Consider the following 18,010-nt stretch of genomic DNA (forward strand, 5'->3'; position numbering starts at 1 on the left):
TCTCAGCACCAGTCTTCCCTTCCCCTGTCCCCACGATTCACTAAAAACAAGCCCATTTCCAGGCAAAGCTACAACAAAGTGAATTGTGCATATCATTATAATTACCCTTAAAAGTAAGACCTGTGGCCACACATATAGCACATCATTCATTTGTGAGGGTGACATTGTCTCAGACCCTGCTCCCCAGCGTGGTCCCTGCAAGCACGAGGCAGGAACAAAGGCAGCAGCTGCTGCTGCGCTCTGTGCAGCGTGAACTGCTCACGTGCCAGCTCCCAGCCTGTCGGCTCCGTTGCTGGTGATTGGTTCTGACTAATAGACAAAAGGACAGGCCAAGGGACTATCACATTTCTGGACCCACGTGATCAAGCCATATCCTAATCTTCTCTTGGATGAGATAAACAGGTCATATTCCCTGAATCCTGCTAGACAGCCAGATTCCAGCTTTTTAATAACTTATATTTTCTTTGCCTTTTTTTCTGAAACTGCATCTCCAGCTAGCACTATAGAACCTGTACACCTCAATTCCACTAACATCCTCAACACTACTAAAGGTTGCTTAAATAACATTCTATACTTCTCAAGCATTTTTTTTACAGGCTCGGCTTTGTAAGAAGCACTTCTCTGCAACTGCCATTAGCCAGCATCATCTCATACAGGCTGTGTTACTGATTCCTTGTTCATCTCTCACTTTCTAAATGTATCCCACATTCTCCATTCCCAGATGCATATGGTTAGTAGAGACATACTGCCCCACTTGTGGAGGAGAAGAGAGAGAGAAAGCAAGTGTGCAAGAAGCAAGGTTAGGGCTGCTTTTTGTTGATGTTGTTTGTTTTTGTTTTGCTACCAGCTTTGTCTTTGTGCTATATATATTAAATAAACACATGCGATCTTAAAATGCCACAGAAGGCGTCTCTTTCTGCTCAGTGGTAAAGACCCTAAACCCAAGAACTGTTTTGTGTAGTGCACTGTTACAAACCTAGGTGCCAGTGGAGGATTTCCTGCTTGTAGATGCACAGCCAGCTGGATCATAAAGGCAGCTCTACATCAGCTGTTACTGCTCTTTCCATCAGAGGAGGGACATGGCTCAGTATCTCTGCATTCAAGTGGTACTTTGGATCTAAGCTCAAGTAGCCTTTGTAGCAGGCTCCAGAAAACAGCATAGGTTTAGGAGGTCTACCCCTGACAGCAATGTAAAATGCTAACCACAAGCTGAGAATGCAATGAGGAAGGCACAGCTCTTGGTTTGGTCAACCCTGCAGCCAGTCAAGTTTTTGGAAACTTAAACAGGTTCATAAGAGTTTTGGCATATTAGTTCTCGAGAGTTTCAGCTCTCAGAAGGTACTGAAGTTTTTTAAACCACCTCTAACTCTCTGTCTAGCCCTGCATATTGATGGCTCGTAGGCACTTGCCATATGCCAAGTCCCACACATGTACAACACGTGCCAATTGGACTTTGATTGCTACATGCTGCATAACCCGTATTTTATTTTCCAGCCTTCTCTGCTGCATGGTAGGTATGCTGATATCATAGTTATCTGCACTCCACAGACCACAGAGGACACAACATAAAGGCTGGTGGAGGTGTTTGTTCAGGAGGAGGTTTGTTCAGGAGGTGTTTGTAAAGGCTGGTTCAGTGTTTGGAGGTAACCATGCAAGGTGACAACTTTCTGATCTGCATTTGCTGTCTGCACAGCTCAACAGTGCTAGACAGTATGAGCTAGCTGGGACCAAACATCCTGAATCTTCTCCCTCTTGCTCTGAGATCTGTGTACCTAGTTACATTGTCATCCTCCTCCTTCTTCTGTGCTACAGCCTCTTCTAGCAGAGAGTCATTGCACATTTTTAGTCCTTAAAGCTCTGCTAAATTGCATTGTATCAAAACAATTTTTTACTTTATAAATGTCTGACAAGCACTTAGTTCTCACTACCACAATAGCTCTGAGGACCTTAACATAATTGCTTTGTGAGAAGAAAAAATTACAGCTTGGGGTCTAGGGAACTGAGGCATAATAAAGTCAAACTCAGTTCTCCTGTGTCCATATCCGGGCAATGGGATCACCTTTGATGGGATGAGATGATTTTGTTTGGGGGATATTTTTCCCTGCCCAGGCTTTTCTCCCAGTTTATCACTCTGATTCCTGTTGTTAGGATGTCTTATCCCCCTTTATTACTTTTGCAGATTTCTCAGCCAGTTTCACAGGATCAAGCTGGACATTTTCTGTACATTGTAGGCTAAACTAAACTGAACCAAATAAAGCCTTTTATAACATGTTTGAATTTCTGCCCTCCTCCTCGCCCCCCCCCCCCCCCCCCCCCCCTTTCTTTTTTCCTTAATAAAACTATGGAAAATTATTCACAGCTGGCAGAGAAATTGGGCTGGTCATCCCAGTGTGTTTTCCAGCAGCTGTGATTTTTGTTTTCAGTGCAGCAGAGAGACTGAGTAAATGAAGCTGCAGCTAGTCAGACTGTGTCCCCAAGAAACAGAGGAGTCATTAGTTCAAAAATACATTCAGCTCCTATAGCAGCAGCTGACTGCAGTGAAACAAGGAATTCATTTTCGTTTTGCTCTGAAACATGCCAATCTACCAGAAGCATTATTATTGCCATGCATGCAGACTGAGACAGTGCCACCAGGGGATGAACAAGCTAATCCTGCCAGCTTCAAGCTCACCACTTGTACAAGTGTGATACCCGAGCTCTTCACTATAGAGTTTTTAATAGAGCTAACAGGAATCTGGAGTTCCTTCCTCCCTTCAGGCTAAAATCCATGATGTATGCAGAACATTCTCCCATTAGGGACACTGGGAATGTGTGAGGATGGGGACAGCACAGACGAGGGGCACCACCTGGTTTACCTGCCCCATGGTGCTCAGCACAGCTTCCTTCATCTTCACAGTCCAGCTCTTACCAGCCTCTTCTGCCACCAAAATGTGATTTAAAAGGAGTCCTAAGGGTTGTACTCCTTGCAAACTAACTCCAAACCCAAAGGAGGATCTAAGAAGGAGGATCTTAAGGAAAAAAAAAAAAAAAAAAAAAAAGGACATTGATTTTATTATTATTACTCAATCTGAAAATATTTTCAGTTAAGCAGTCTCCTCCCGCCCCCAATAAGTACTCTGATCAAGTGGCTTATGAAAGCCACTTCAAAAGCATTAAGACTGAGTGCTCTACCACACTTCTTCAAGACGAGAGCTGGCATTTATGAAGTTTAATTTTAAAAAAACAGTTTCTTTTTATCATCCATTTGAGCAGGGATTTTCTGGTCAATATTTACCTACAGCATTCTTCTTCCTTTTTTTTTTTTTTTTTTCATTTTTTTTCTCTTCTTTCTGATACCCCCATGTATTGCTCTGGTAGCAATCTCTACTCTTCTACCTCATTTCAGCTGAAGTCCTATTTTCTCAAGATAGGCTTCTTCTGCCACTCAAGTCAATAGTAAAAATTCCTGAAAGTTGAGACTGAATGTCTTTCTATACAACTGTATAGCACATCTCTGGATTAGACTTTATGAAATACCACATTTGACTAACTTGTCTGATTAGCACCCACATTTATTTTGTATTATCTACTCAAAACTCAGTATGATGAAAAAAATAACATAACCTAAGTATTCTACCAATATGTTTTCTCTTAAGATGTCACAGCTATGATAAAACAAAAAAGAAAAAAAGAAAAAAAACTTGCAAAAGGAAGTCAAATACAGTAACTAGGCAGAATCAACCCATGCTTTTATTTCCATTGCATATAAAAATTTCATATGAAGGTATTGATGTACAGTACTATCCCATAGGCTGTAAGAGAGGCTAAGAAACCGGTGAAGTAATTGTCATGTGCAATGTTCACACAAGTTGCCACTCTCAAGACATCCCCAAAAGAAAAAATCAAATTAAAACAACAAAATATTGTTCAGGATTTCTCTCATTATAGTGTCCCTTTTATACTGTTTAAAACAAAAGCAATCATTTTCCTTTGGGCCAGGGCTGCTAAAATCTACAGTTTGTGTCAAAAAGGAGGCTCTGTTTTTACTTGAAAAAGAATCGCTCCTTTCACCAAAAAGTCGCATGCTACAAGGGCTGGGCATCACTGGAATGGAGGACAGGCGTTTACCTTGCTCTGGAAAATTCACTGCTATCAGTCCTAAGCAGTCTGGAGTAATGTGATGTTCAAACAGCAAGAGATGCTCGGAGTCCAATCTGCAAAACTAACGCTAGTGTTACTAAAAGGTTTACCAGATCTAGTGCATTATGCTATACACACCTGTACAAAGCCTTAGATACATCTATACAAAATAAAAGCTTTGGCTGCTTATAACACTATTATTAGTGTTAGAAAGCATTTCCAAGTCTGAAGTTGTCTTTTGTCCTACTTTATGGATTCTGCTTATACAGTGGCAATTTGTGCTACTGAGTAAAGAAAGAATATTAGTTGACTAAAAAAAAAAAAAGTATGAGATATACCCTTTTAATTCCAATTATTTCATTTGCCAATATGCATTAAAATCAGATGCTTATTAGAGCTGCTTTCCAAAGCTCTTTCAGCAAAATTCAGTATTGAAATATAGTGTCAGTATTTTTTTTTATTTTTTATTTTTTAGTAGTAGCAAGTAATGGCTGCAATAATCCCTGATGATAGCCTGTAAAAAGATAATCAGAGAGGCAGTACAATTATATTGCCCAAAGTCTGGAAAAGCTTGAACTTCCAGTAGGGTCATGAATGAAAGCTCACTGTAGTATCATGCATACTAGCTTGTACTTGTAATCCCCATAAGCTAGCACTAAAAATATGGTAGATATGCCCAGCCCTAGCCCCACAGCTACCTCACTTTCAAATGCAGCAAAACAGAAGAAAAAATTGTTTAAAGTTAAGGCACAGCCCTGGGACCAAAGACCTGCAGCTTTTTTTTTTCTTTTTTCCTTTTTTTTTTTTTTATTGATATATCTTTATGTATTTTATACTTTTCTTGAATCTTCCATAAACAAGCTCTAAGGTGACAGAGAGTATATTACAGGAGAAAAAATGTACAAGGAATATGTATACACAATAATCATTCTCTCACCAAGAGTTTCCAAATATAGCAACACCACCCTCACAAGGATGATGTTATAATAAGAACTGGTAATTTACAATTAACATTACAGTATGTACATTACAATAAATACATGGTTGTAAACAGAGACAAACAAGACTGTATTACAGGTAAGGTCATTTGGTGAGAAAAATGCATGGCACAAATAAAATAAATAATGCATTTTAAAAGAATTGTCAAAGCTTTCTGAAAAATCCATTTCATTCAAGTTTTTAAAACTTCTGAATGCTATTTGTTCTACCTATATTCTTTCATGATCTTTTTTAACAATGACACAAAACAATTTAAAAATTCAAATACAGCATTATTGAGTACAGTAACTTGCAAGCTAAAGTGTACTGTTATAAGCAATGTGAATTTTCTCCCCCCCTTCCCTCCCCCCAATACCCAACTCATCGCATTTTATTATGGCAAAATTATTTAAAACACATAAAGCCACTTGTAAATTGTATTGTTTTAAAGCAGTGTGCAATGCTAAAACACACTTTGGCAAAAGAGGAAAAAAAAAAAAAGATTGTACAGTGCATTATATCCCCATCTCTAAGAAATGATACAATTTTCTATGATTTGATTGTCCATATGTATGGGTGTATATCTCACAATATAATATGGTGTTTTCTCTTCATTTACTTTCAGTTAGTGCAGATACAAAAGCTTTTCAGGTCCCCATTGGTCATTTTGGAATTTATATTGCTTTTCCATTATTAAGGTTCCAGGCACTCTTAGGGATTGAGAGGATTTTTAGGTGGGTCAGGTTCAGGAAGAAATGATGAAGAACAAAATATAGTCGAAACCTTAAAAACATGAGTTCTCTTCATTTTCTTTCCTCCTTCAGTATCATCTGTGCTAAAGCCCTGTGAGGGCTAAGGGTAGAGAAAATTTTGACCTGGATATAGAAGAATGTGAAATGAATTTAAAGGCTGAATTATTAGCCAATAGTTTTTAAAGAAGTTCTTATCTTAAAGGAAATCTCAGACACTTAAAAAAAATAAAAAAACAAACAACAACAACAAAAAATATTTATATCTGCTTATTTACTACCAAATTAATCCGAACAAGGGAAATAATGTCTGATTTCATTTTCTTTTGTTAAGAAATCATCTTGACATTGTCATTGTACCAGAATTTTACAGACCGGAGTCTGTTCCTTCTCTAGGCAACTATTTCCCAACTGAAAACTACAATTTTAATGAAGGGTAAAGCAGCAGAGGTAAAAAATTCCTCCATTGCATGTGACCAAGCAACAGGACTGGCAAATGTCAAACATGAACTCCTAATTCCCTTTAGCTTTCCAAGTTATGGAAGTTTTCAGTACCAATCAAACCTAAAAGTAGGCTTCTCTCAGCACAAGCTGTATAAAGGATGAAAAGATCTGAGATTAAAATAATGTGAAGTAAACTACCACTCTCTTGATACATTGTTCAATTACTTAAAAACATAGAAAAAAAGATAGACCTGGCTCTTCTTGCAATAAAAACATGAAAAAATAATGCTAATCACAATTTTTATGTTGTACATGTCTCAGATTAGCAAATGGTGTAACTAGATCGCTAAAAGATAAAAAGAAACTAAGGGAATCAAAATTGGAAATATTACATTAATGCTTTTATGCCAAAATATATATTCCAAACACTGTATTAGCCTGTTCTGATTTAGCAGTTTATAGTTCCCAGGCAAAAAAATGGTCTGAAAATCATGTTTCAGAGGGATGAATTTTATAAATATAGCAGAAGAGCTGCCTTTATATTAAAGACAATTCATTACCTTTCTTACTGGCCCTAGTCCTGCAAATCTTAATCTTAACAGTTGGTTTCGATGGTAGTACTACTTCTGGTACTAAGTCAGAATTGACAGGATCAGGCCACTACGAGGACAATAGCAAAACGTAACTTCCTCTAATATGTCTGCGAACATTATAATGAAAACAAACTAAAAAAATCCATCATACTGTAGGAGTTTTGGGTAACATAAAGGATATTCATGAAACTCACTAATACATAAAATAATAGACATTTACAATTCAATATTGTTTTGAAATTCTAAGGTGCAAAACAAGAAGGAAAGAAAAAACCCTAGAAGTATTATCCAGTGTAGCACAGATTTGTACTGAAAACTTGCAAGTTACTCTTTGGAAAAAATAACCAGTGGCAGATGAAGTCGGAAAGTGTTTTTCTTTAAATATAATACCTCAGTACATTTAATAATAAAAGTAAGCTCTACAAAAGATCTCTCTTTTACATATTATACAAAATGCAGAGTTCAGTGCAACCCGTTGGGTTACACTTTTTTCAGTCACTTATCAGGAAGACTTGAAATTAGAAAATTATGCAATTTCCACAGCTCATCTTCCTATTGGTAACAGATTCGTGTTGTGTCCCATCATTTATGTGCATTTGCTTTCCAGTAGGAACCTCAGTTTATTTTCTGTCTGTTTCCTCTGATGATGAACATTATCCAATGCTTAAGTTGTGAAATAAAATAAAAATTAAATTAAATTAAATTAAAATTAAAATCTACCAAAGCATACCAGCATTCGGTTGGCAGGTGGTACTCCTCTGAAAATATTTGATTTAATTAATCAAATCTGTGAAATTGAGAGCTTAGTAAGATGTAGTTTATGGATCTTCTTCCCCCACTTTCTGAAGCAGTGGAGGTGAAGATTCTGGTTACAATATTCCTGAGTGCCAAACTGAGTCATCAAGGTCAGTTTTGATTGACAAACGTCCTAGCAGATGACAGCGAGTTGTGATCATGATTGTAGCATATGACATACACTTTGGAAACCATTACTTAATTAGAGAGAGGAAGGAGGGGAGAGGGAAAGGGAGAGGGCAAGAGAGAGAGGATGTGTCCTCATTGTTATGTGTCAGGAACATGGTCTTCCACTGCACAAGGTTCTGTCTGGTTCTCCTCCTCTTCTACCTCTTCCCCTACTTGCTCATCAAGAGGAATTTCAGTGGATTCTGAATCCTGGGTGCAAAGAGTCTTGGAGTCACTGCAGCTGGTGTCTTCTTCTACTTGACTTCCACTGTCCTTTTCGGTGTCTGACTCCCCATCTTCCTCCAGTGTTAATTCAAACTGGAATTTTTCAGTTTGTCCCTGTCTGCCCTCTTCCTGGTCATCAGGTGCAGGAGAGGGACTTTGAGGGATTGTGCTCTGGTACCATTCTCTATTGTCTTCCAGTGTATCTAAGATATCCTGGGCATCTGGGTGAACAAGATCTGCCCATGTCTCCCACAAAGGATGAACAATGTAGTCTATAAAACCCACCTGTTTCAAACAATACAAAATTAGAATGATATCTTATTCACAAAAAATGAAAAACTACGAATAAACATCACAGTAATTCAATCCATTTACTGTACAGAGATGCTTTCAATATTCATGCTGTCTAAAAGAAATAGACCATAATGCCTGAGAAAGATAACACTAGCATGAGACACTATACACAGCACTCTTAAGGTGGCTGAAAGGAGTCCATGCTGTTCTAAGCAGAAAATAGGGTCTCTTAGCATTTCAAACCTCTCATTGAGGGTTGGATAAGGACTTGGGAAGGATTTGTTTTCAACTGAATTGTTCTTTCCAAAGAACTCCATTGCATTTAGTGAGCCAAACAGCTGCTTTATATTTAATTCTGCTTTTGAAGGAAACCCTAATGAGCAGCTGTACAATATTATTTTCTGAAGAATATGCTTCATTGCAGATAACAACAATGATGGAATCCCTTCAGGAAACACACTGCTATGCACTATGTTTTCACAGTAAGAATCTTAACTCCTCTCACTTGCTACCCAGAAGCTGAATTAATTAACTCAGAGAGGAAAAACAAGGAAATAGTGTGTTCAGAAATTCATCAAAATATGAAGAATGGTTATGGACTATCTTTTTCCATTAAAATGTCATACTAGGCTATTTATCTGCCTACTGAAATCAGTTACCTGTGATTTTTCTACAGATGCATTGTGCTTATCACACATGGGACTTATCTCCATGCCCCTCTCTCTTTCCCGATCTCCTTGACGGAAGAATTCCTCCATTATTCTATCTGTCCATTGGCGGTATAGGTGGAGTGGCTTTGTTGGATTGCTGAGATCTGCACAGTGCACCATATTCTGAAGAACCTAAAATAGATTGAACACCTGCTGTGTTATTACACTGGAGAAAAACAGCTCCTTTTCCATTTACACGTTTGGTGGCTGTGAAACGGAATCTTGAAAATACATGTAGTGCAAGATTTATTCTGGAGAGCAAAAACTTAGTCCTTGAGTGTTTTTCACACTTGCAGTAATAGCCATGAATTACCTCACTTCTACTGCTTCTCCCCATGTAAGAGACAGAAAATGTTTCAGAGAAAGACCAAGAAGGTGCTGATAATTTGAAGGGTAGGGCAAGGCCAAAATCAGCCCACAAGTATATTACCACCTCATTACTTTCCCAAAGAATCATTCAGTACCTGACAGAATATGTCACATGCAAGAAACATATAAGAGAGAAGAGGGAAGAGAGTGAGTCACAGTGTGAAAATGGACAGTTGATTTAACCCAAGCTGAAGACTAGGTAGGCAAATGCTGTTGATGGTGTAACTCATGGTAATACAAATAACCATTTACAGATAAATTTTCTTACCTGAATTCTATCTGAATAGTTATCAAGAAGTAAGACACCAGAACTTGTCACTTTTTTGGTTTCAACCATAGTTTTTAAATCAGCCAATAGATTCATATGCTTAGACATGTCTGTAGCAAGTACCTTGAAAGAAACAAGAGAATAAATGAGTATCATTTAAATTATTCTACTGACTTCTCAGAAATCTTTGGACCCAGAAACAAATGGTTCTCAGTAGAAAACCTAAGTTCTGTATCTGAATACACTACAGAAGTCTTGGTCCCATATGTCATCAGTGTCCTAATGCTTTCATTTTGATTATTTTAAGAATATGACAAAATAATTGGAGAAAGATTTGATCAGTCTAAGTTAATTATCATCAATTCAGTAGAAAATTTCCAGCTGTGATAGTGAAATGGCAAACATAGACATCAGTATGAAAACAGCTTGAAACAGGGCTGTATACCTTCCAGAAAGGTATACATGGTTATCGAAACCGAAAAGATCCCACTGTTCATGTTTGGACAAAATACAATACAACTTCAGGTTTTTACTTCATCTAAGTCTAACGACTTGTAATTTATCCTAAAATGTTGCTGTGCATAATCATTCAATTTGCTAGCACTATGCAAAAGGGACTTTAAAGAAGAACTCACAATGTCAATGACCATTTTCCTCAATGACTGCCTCTGTTTTTTGGTCAAATTCTGGAAAATGTCACAATTTTCTTCCTGTAGCAGCTTAAAGCCCACAGCTAAGTGATGATTCTCCAGTACTGATGAGTCATTGTACATCAAGGCGAGTTCAGAATCTGCAATAACAGTCACAGGGCAGAACATTACTAAAGCCTTTGCTTCCACCAAACCCCTTATGATTTTTCAAATTAATTACATTCCTAATAAGATTTACAGACGAACATTTAGAAAACAATTTCCGGTAGTTCACACAGTATCGAAACTTGCAGAATTAACAACTGAACATCTTAACAAATCAACGCAAAGTATCCTGAGAAAAATAAAAAGCCAGCTTTGCAGTACACATGCCTGGAATGGCAAGTTAGAAAACCATACAAGGAAGATATTTTTCAGAATACATTTTCATATATGCATGAGGTCACATGGAAAATATTATGCATAAACACACAGACTAAAACACATTCTGATGTTTTTTTGTCCTCCTTCTCTCCCTTCCTCCCTCCCTCCCTCCACACCCACTAAAACTGAATTGCTTAAGTGAAGGTGCACCTATCCACTACTCAGAATTGTGAATACACAGCTAAGGCTTCAGTGCAGGTCAGGCAAAGAACACCCATCTTGGTTTCCAAATAATGTACCTCTGCAGTTATCTAAGACACCCAGCTGAGTAGCAAGTTATGCCTAAGGGGCATCATTAGTCTGTGACAATGGATGTTTTGAGAGGAGGCTGGTAGGACAGTCACAGTTACACTTCTGATCTTTTTCATGAAAAGCTATGTGGCTTGAAAGTGCAAGCAGTGGCCTTGTCTACTGTCTCATACTTGAGTGTGATCTACTTGTGATGCTAAAATGGTACCTTCTCTAACAAGACTATTCTTCGCTCAGTCACGCCACGTGGCTGTGAGAATAAGTGAAGCTCATACTCCTTTCTTAGGCCTGTACCAAGGCACACGTGAAGACAGCTTTGACAAATAAAAACAGTTTAGACAATTTTCTGCACCGATTTAGATTCTACACAGGAATGCCACACAATCAGCTTGCACTTTTTAAGACACAGAGTGCAAATGAATCTATCATCCAAAAAGCATTCTTCTTATGCAATCACATTTGTGCTGACATTAATTTCTGTTTATTGCAGTTCTTCTATCTGAAATCTAACCACATGTGAGTTTATTCTACTCCTTGTCCTCTTTATCTTCCTCTACAAAAGCTTTGTTTTAAAATGTTTCTGGTTCAATGGGGTGCTTTTATAGGCTCTGCTCTTCATATTTCAATAGTCTCATTATGCTTTCCCCCTCTGTCTTCCTCTCTTGTCCTGAACACATCGATCTTGTGAATTTGGAAACCCTTCCTCTAACTTCCCTTATCCTAATGGTAGCAAAACTGTAATAGCAAAAGGAAAAAGAAAGTTTGTCAAATGGTATCTCTTTTGTCTTCCACAGAATATTTATAAAGTTTGCCTACTTGTCATTTTTCTTACAAAGAAGACAGGTAGTAGTTTATATCCCTTTCAAACTGCTTTCTGAAGAGCTTCAATTGCAAAACCCTCAACATAGCTGAACTGCTTTGGAACGGCTGCAACTACAGAGAGAGTTAAAACATGCTCAACTTTGTAATGGAGGTGGAAATGGAAGAAAGTTCCCCCTTGGTAACATCTGTAGCACACTATAAGCTTCAAGACTATTTGGAAGGATAGACTTACAGTCGTCAAATATGCACCTCCCCTGATGCTAGCACAATCCACATTTGTTTATACTTTAATAGTGTTTATGAGGGATCAAGTTTTTGGACAACTTTCTAAATGGATTTTAAATCCTGAAACAATATAATAAAACTCCGAAATATAACGTGTAAATAATTATAAAGAATAACCTGAAATATGGAAAATATGTACATATGTTACATAACTATAAGTCAATAATGATTTTTAAAATGTATTCTTATACTTCTTAGTGAAATGTTAATACATTGCAAGGTTCGTTGGAAAACGTAAAATTAGGTCAAAGAAAATGATCTTCTAGAGGTTAGGAAAATCTGGGATTTGAGAGATTTTGTAACTTTTGTAGAAGTCATGTGGGCACTGATTCTCAAGTCCTCATGGAAAATGAGTTAAAATCTTAAATAAAACTGAATTATATGTTCATTATGTCTATCTCTATTCCTATGGTTTCTTCCTCAAGCATATAACAACTCAAAAGGGATAAAACCCCTTTGTCTCTTTTGAGCTTACTAACAGCAGTTCCAGTTAGTGGCACTACTTGATTTACACGGAAGTCTTCTCCATCGGAAGCAACTTAGAATAACAAGACATTTCTTCTAAGCTGCTACATCAGAATCACTCTTAACTCAGCTGAGTTTCAACCATCTGCCTTAAAAGTGAAAGCTTTATGTAGCACTACTGGCCCATTCATCTAGAAAGTCAAGCTGTTTAAATGTAACCAACTCACTGGTTTCCCCATAGCAACTCGGAGCCACCAATATATCCTGCTGTTCAATTTCTAATTAAATAAACAAAAACTTTACTTATATGTGCCTACTCTTAAGTGTTTGGGCTTTACACAGTTTCATGAACAATGTTTGATTCACTGTCTTTCTACACTACATTGCTAACTGCACTTACTACCAACACAGTACCAGAAATCTAGAGACAGTCCCAATCCTTCACTTTGCAGATGAGTCACCAAATAAAATTTCACTACAGGGTAGCCCTCAGGCCATTAAGGCAAATAAAATTAGATACAGGCTAGACTTGAGGTCTTATCTGAATGTACAGCAGAAATGAGTCAGAACAGGATCTCCCTTCTTCAAACTATACTGCTGATATGGGGTCATACTATTTTAGCACCAGTGGAATAGATTCACCTGGTGAATCTATTTACCCAGACAGTGTCTATGAACATGCAACCCGATGGGTCAAATACACAACTTCTAGGTATGCTTCCATTTCTGTAGCTTTTTCTTCTTACAGGCTTGGATTCTTAGAATTATTTCAACTTTTGTAATTCTGGGTCAGTTATTGTAAAAGGAGAAGACAACAGATGGCAAAAGAAATAAGAGCATATGATGGAATTTGCTAAAATGTGCTACCCACTTATAGTAGGAAAAGAGAGTAATATAATCAAAGCAAGTTGCACTGGGGCAAGAAGCCATTTGGTAAATGTGCCGTGATTAGGTTTAATGAGGCTAACAGTACTTTTCTTCTAGCAGAAGATAAAAGAGGGAAGTGGTTCATGCAGTGCTGCATAGAACAGCCTTGAGGAATGCAGAACAAGTACACTGGGTTTCACATTTGGAGATGGCGTTAGGGTCTCTTTTCACTGGGGCTTGCCCCTCCATATATGAAGCATCACTGAGTCACATAGAAAGAAAAAAAAGAGAAGACATTTGCCACAGTCTGCAGGGGCAGGCTGAGAAAATTCAGTCCATGAGGCATGACTATGCAGAGATCAGAAAAAAAGTACAGCAGCCAGGTAGAGCCAGAAATGCATCTACCAGTCCCATTTCTAAACAGAAAACTTGCTTTCTAAATTTCTTAAAAAAAGTATTGCTATCCTTGGTCATACCATATGCAATATAAGCACATTAACTGTTGTTTTTCTTTCTTTTTTTGGGGGTGTTTTATTTAATCTTACTTCATCTCCCACAATTTTATCTATATATTTAATTTAAACCAACCAATTTCCAGGAAAGAGACCACATCCAATACATTGAAGTAGTGGCAGGATTATAGTTCATGTCTTATTTTTCATGTCTTATTAATTCTTGCTAACCAGTACTGTGTATATTATTTCTAAAGTTACACGTAATACAAAACAATATCCAGTTGAAAATACAAACATCTACCTATTTACCAAGAAAAGGTACAAATAAAAGCAAACAATTAACAGATTTTGTATTTCTCAGGTGCTATGTGCAGATCTTGCAGCAAATTTTTGAGAAAACCACTGAACATCAAACTTACTTGTGTTGATAAGAAACTGGTTTGAAACCCCAGGATGATCTACATCATGTATTGCACTGGCAAAAATTGCTGCAAGAATCTCCAAATCAGTGAACACTGCCTAGAAAACCATGAAACAGAAATGACAATCACTAATCAATGAAAAAATGGTTTCAGTAAAAGGACTCTACTTTTAATCTTGATCTGAACGTTAAAAAAAAACACATTTGAAATGCATCAGGAATCTTAAGAAGATATTTTACACATAGGTTAACACAACCTTTTGTAAAATCATCCATTATGTAGAATTCCATAAATATTTCAAGCTTGGCCATGAAAGTAAAACTATCCTTACTTCACACTGACAGCATCACTAAATTAAGTAACAACTGAAGTGTTTTTCAGCTTCAGTCTATAAATAAATCAACTTTTATTAAACCAGTAGTTACAGATTTAGATTTCTGACCCATAGCACAAATTCAAGTTAAAAATTCCTGCCAGATTCTTTAATGTCACATCTGACATGTCTATGTTACACAATAAACACACAGTCCTGCATTTGAAGAATGAACATCTCCTCAATGACACTAAAGGAAACGGTGATAGACTACAAGGAATCTTACTTAGCATTTACTGATGTCTCTTTGTATGAGAATATTAGGAAGATAGGAAGCAAGGACTGCAAGGGACCTGGCGTGTCACTGAGTCCTGTCCCCGGTTGTTACAAGTTCCCAAGTTACATAATGGCTTTCATAACTGATCAAGAACAGCTTAGAAGTACGTAGATCAGCAATGGCATTGGGCAGATACTGCCATTTTATTGGTGAAAACTGCTGAGAGCAAGGTCATCAAAAACAGTTGATTTAAATACATTCAAACAAACAAACAAACAAACAACAACAACAAATAAAATCAAAAAATGCTCCTGATGTTCAGTTTAGCTGTTTGGTGAAGATGGTGGGGATTTAAGAGCATAAGCTGATCTCCCTCTTTGACATATAGAAAATCTTTCCCAAGAGAATTCCAGAGTCTTTGTGGATCTTTGCCAACTGTCATTCAGGTTCAGAACAAATATGCACAATTTAAAAACAACAACAAAAAAATAAACAAATGGCCTTATTGAGGGAATCCTGTTTTATCACTGTCTTTCCTACGCAATTCCACTGTGGTTAGTGAGAGTCCCACATGGAAAGTAATGATGGAACAGGATGCAGTTAATAATAAAATGATGGAAACAAGTTACAAATTGCGTTACAACAAAAAATGTTATGACGGCACAAATCTGCAAGTATAAGACCATGACTTTGAAGAAAAACATGACATTTTCTGCATAATATTTACATACAAATAAATCTGGATCCTCACAAAGTATCTTTAAGAGAGAGGAACTTATGAAATATCAAGATTTCTTTTCGAAAAATATTGCAGAAACTAAAATGTTTATCATTTTGTTGAGAAAAGTCTTAGTGTGTCCCTTTCTCTCATGCCTGCCTCTTTCCCACCTCGGTGTAGTTTACCTCTAATGCTGGGGTTGATAGCAGGACATGGGTTGACTGAACAACATCTGCAGCATGTATGTTATTGTGATATGCCACATCTGCATGGTAATGATCTTCTAGGGTCATCAGGTAAGTTATTAAAGTGTCTACTGGAATTTTAAACGTTTTTAACAAATCTCGTTCCTAGAAAAGAAAAAGGGAAACAACTCAGATTACAAAGCACAGAAAAATCTCTGAGATAAGCATGAAGCAGTATGGCTGCTCCTACTTGCCTGAAAAATGGTGTGCATGATGACTGTCAAAGGTCTGTTTCCAGATAGTTCTGCTACTCGGAAAACCTGAAGGCCCCATTTGTTCACATCTTCTAGTTCCTAGGACAGAATCAAGCAACAGAACCACTGAAATCTAACACACAGATTCCAGCATTTTTTGATTAAAACAGCTACAAATGGCAGACTCATGAAAATGCAAAGCTTGATGCCTGCTAGAGTCACTGTGAAAATTATATGCTAAACTCTGAAAGGGGGAAAGCTGCTGCTACTAATCTTGTAATATTTGCACTTGCATCTACCACCTCTCCTGATTTTAATTCACTAGGGAGGAAAGAATGCCACTTTTAAGTGGATTGCTCCAGAGGAAGAGATGCTGCAGTATCTTGAATGAGCTGACACCCTTTCTATCACACTGCCTAGTAAGAGCAAAGTTCAGCGAGGAGGTGAACTGCAGAGACACTGCAGTTCTGCTGCTGTCTTCCTGATCCTCAAAAACAGGCTGTTGAAATAAATAGGGAGATTCCTGAGAACATAATGATAGGCATATATAATACAAATATATAAATACAAACATCTAAAATTGAATGAATAATCACTTTATACCAGCGTTAGATTATTGCCAAATTGTTGCTGGTGCAAAAATCTCAGTAAGTGTCCCTAAAAACAAAATATGTACATGAAAAATGGAGTTGAAGACAGGATGTGCAAGGATAGCTCTAATGCTATACAGTTGTGCATTTTTGAAAAGCATGGGTCTGCTGTAGATTTTCATTCCTCTGACAGTACATAAGTTTATTCTTCCTCAGGTATTATTAAGGAATATGCAGCATTATTATTATTAATATATGCAACTGACAGGAAACATTCCTGTTGAAATCCTGTTCAAGCAGAAATCAACCATTATGGCCTGATTCTGATTTCAGTTATTACTCTTCCACTTCACCGGATTTACATTATTTTAAGTGAGATCAGCCTTTACTGCTACAGCTTGCAATCAACAGCTGTAAGTGGAAGATGGAATAATATTGGTAACTCCACCTGACCAACCTCTATTTCAATTCAACGGTTTAAATTCAAGGATTTAAATATTCTCTACCTTGGCAAGAACATCTTCTTGGTCTGTTTTAACTCCAAATCTGGGAATACTGGAATTAGTTAAGCTGGAACTGTGCATCAGTTTTTTGACTCCACTGATCTGAGACATTGGCCTCTTCTTTTTCTCTTTCTCTTTCTGCGTCGGAGAAGGAATTTCAACTTCATGTTGTTTGTCTTCAAAAGAATGAAGAAAAAGATATTTTTGATATGAATTACAAATATTTTTGCTTGCCTTACTGCTGAGTTTCATATTATGGATGTTGTAATGCTTAACAAAACTTTTTTATTTTTTTATATTTGTGGCTGAAGAATTTTCAACAGATATTTCATATCAACAGCAGTTAAAACATGAAATGAGACAAACATAGACCAGGTCCTCACTAAAGCAGCGCTCTATTTCACAGATTTCTGAACTGGCTTTAAATATGCCTTGTGACTCTCTAATTTCCACTTTCCCTGCACCCGTAGCCCTACTGATATTGTTAGCGCTTTCATTTATAAATGTTATAACAGGTGAACAGAAGTCTGTATTTTCATTTGGCAAGAAAATTTGAATTTTTTTATTTTCTGGGGAAAAAAATAAAAAATAAAAAAAATAAAACAGTATCTCATGTAAACCTTTCCAAAACCCTCTTAAAGGGGGCTGGCTCTGTTTATGCTATCTGTACAACTCAGAAAAGCTTTTGCCAGTGATGTCTCATCAACAAATGCTTTGCATGTAGAGGCAGCTCACATCTGAAGTGCAGCTCTTTTCTGTTACAATTTATAGCACCTCTCAAACAAAGTAAGTAATACTGAAAAAAAGACTATTCTGCTAA

At 37.2% G+C, this 18,010-nt stretch overlaps 1 protein-coding gene across 7 annotated transcripts in view; it reads right to left on the reverse strand.

The window, feature by feature from the left end:
* Window positions 1–3,797: 3,797 nt before the first annotated feature.
* The window catches only part of PDE4D (phosphodiesterase 4D), a 654,770-nt gene continuing 640,557 nt past the window's right edge, over window positions 3,798–18,010 (reverse strand). For 6 of the 7 annotated variants that reach the window (XM_035553451.2, XM_035553452.2, XM_050716136.1 and 3 more), the window contains 8 exons: window positions 17,194–17,366; window positions 16,098–16,196; window positions 15,844–16,008; window positions 14,348–14,447; window positions 10,348–10,502; window positions 9,713–9,835; window positions 9,025–9,207; window positions 3,798–8,356 (listed from right to left, as the gene is read on the reverse strand). In XM_035553451.2, coding sequence (XP_035409344.1) covers window positions 7,946–8,356; window positions 9,025–9,207; window positions 9,713–9,835; window positions 10,348–10,502; window positions 14,348–14,447; window positions 15,844–16,008; window positions 16,098–16,196; window positions 17,194–17,366 — 1,409 coding nt within the window. In that variant the 3' untranslated portion in view covers window positions 3,798–7,945. The remainder of the gene's footprint in view (window positions 8,357–9,024; window positions 9,208–9,712; window positions 9,836–10,347; window positions 10,503–14,347; window positions 14,448–15,843; window positions 16,009–16,097; window positions 16,197–17,193; window positions 17,367–18,010) is intronic. The other variant, XR_007709207.1, reaches the window with a different exon arrangement.

This window comes from Cygnus atratus, chromosome Z (assembly GCF_013377495.2).
Source record: "Cygnus atratus isolate AKBS03 ecotype Queensland, Australia chromosome Z, CAtr_DNAZoo_HiC_assembly, whole genome shotgun sequence".
Classification (NCBI taxonomy): Eukaryota; Metazoa; Chordata; class Aves; order Anseriformes; family Anatidae; genus Cygnus; species Cygnus atratus.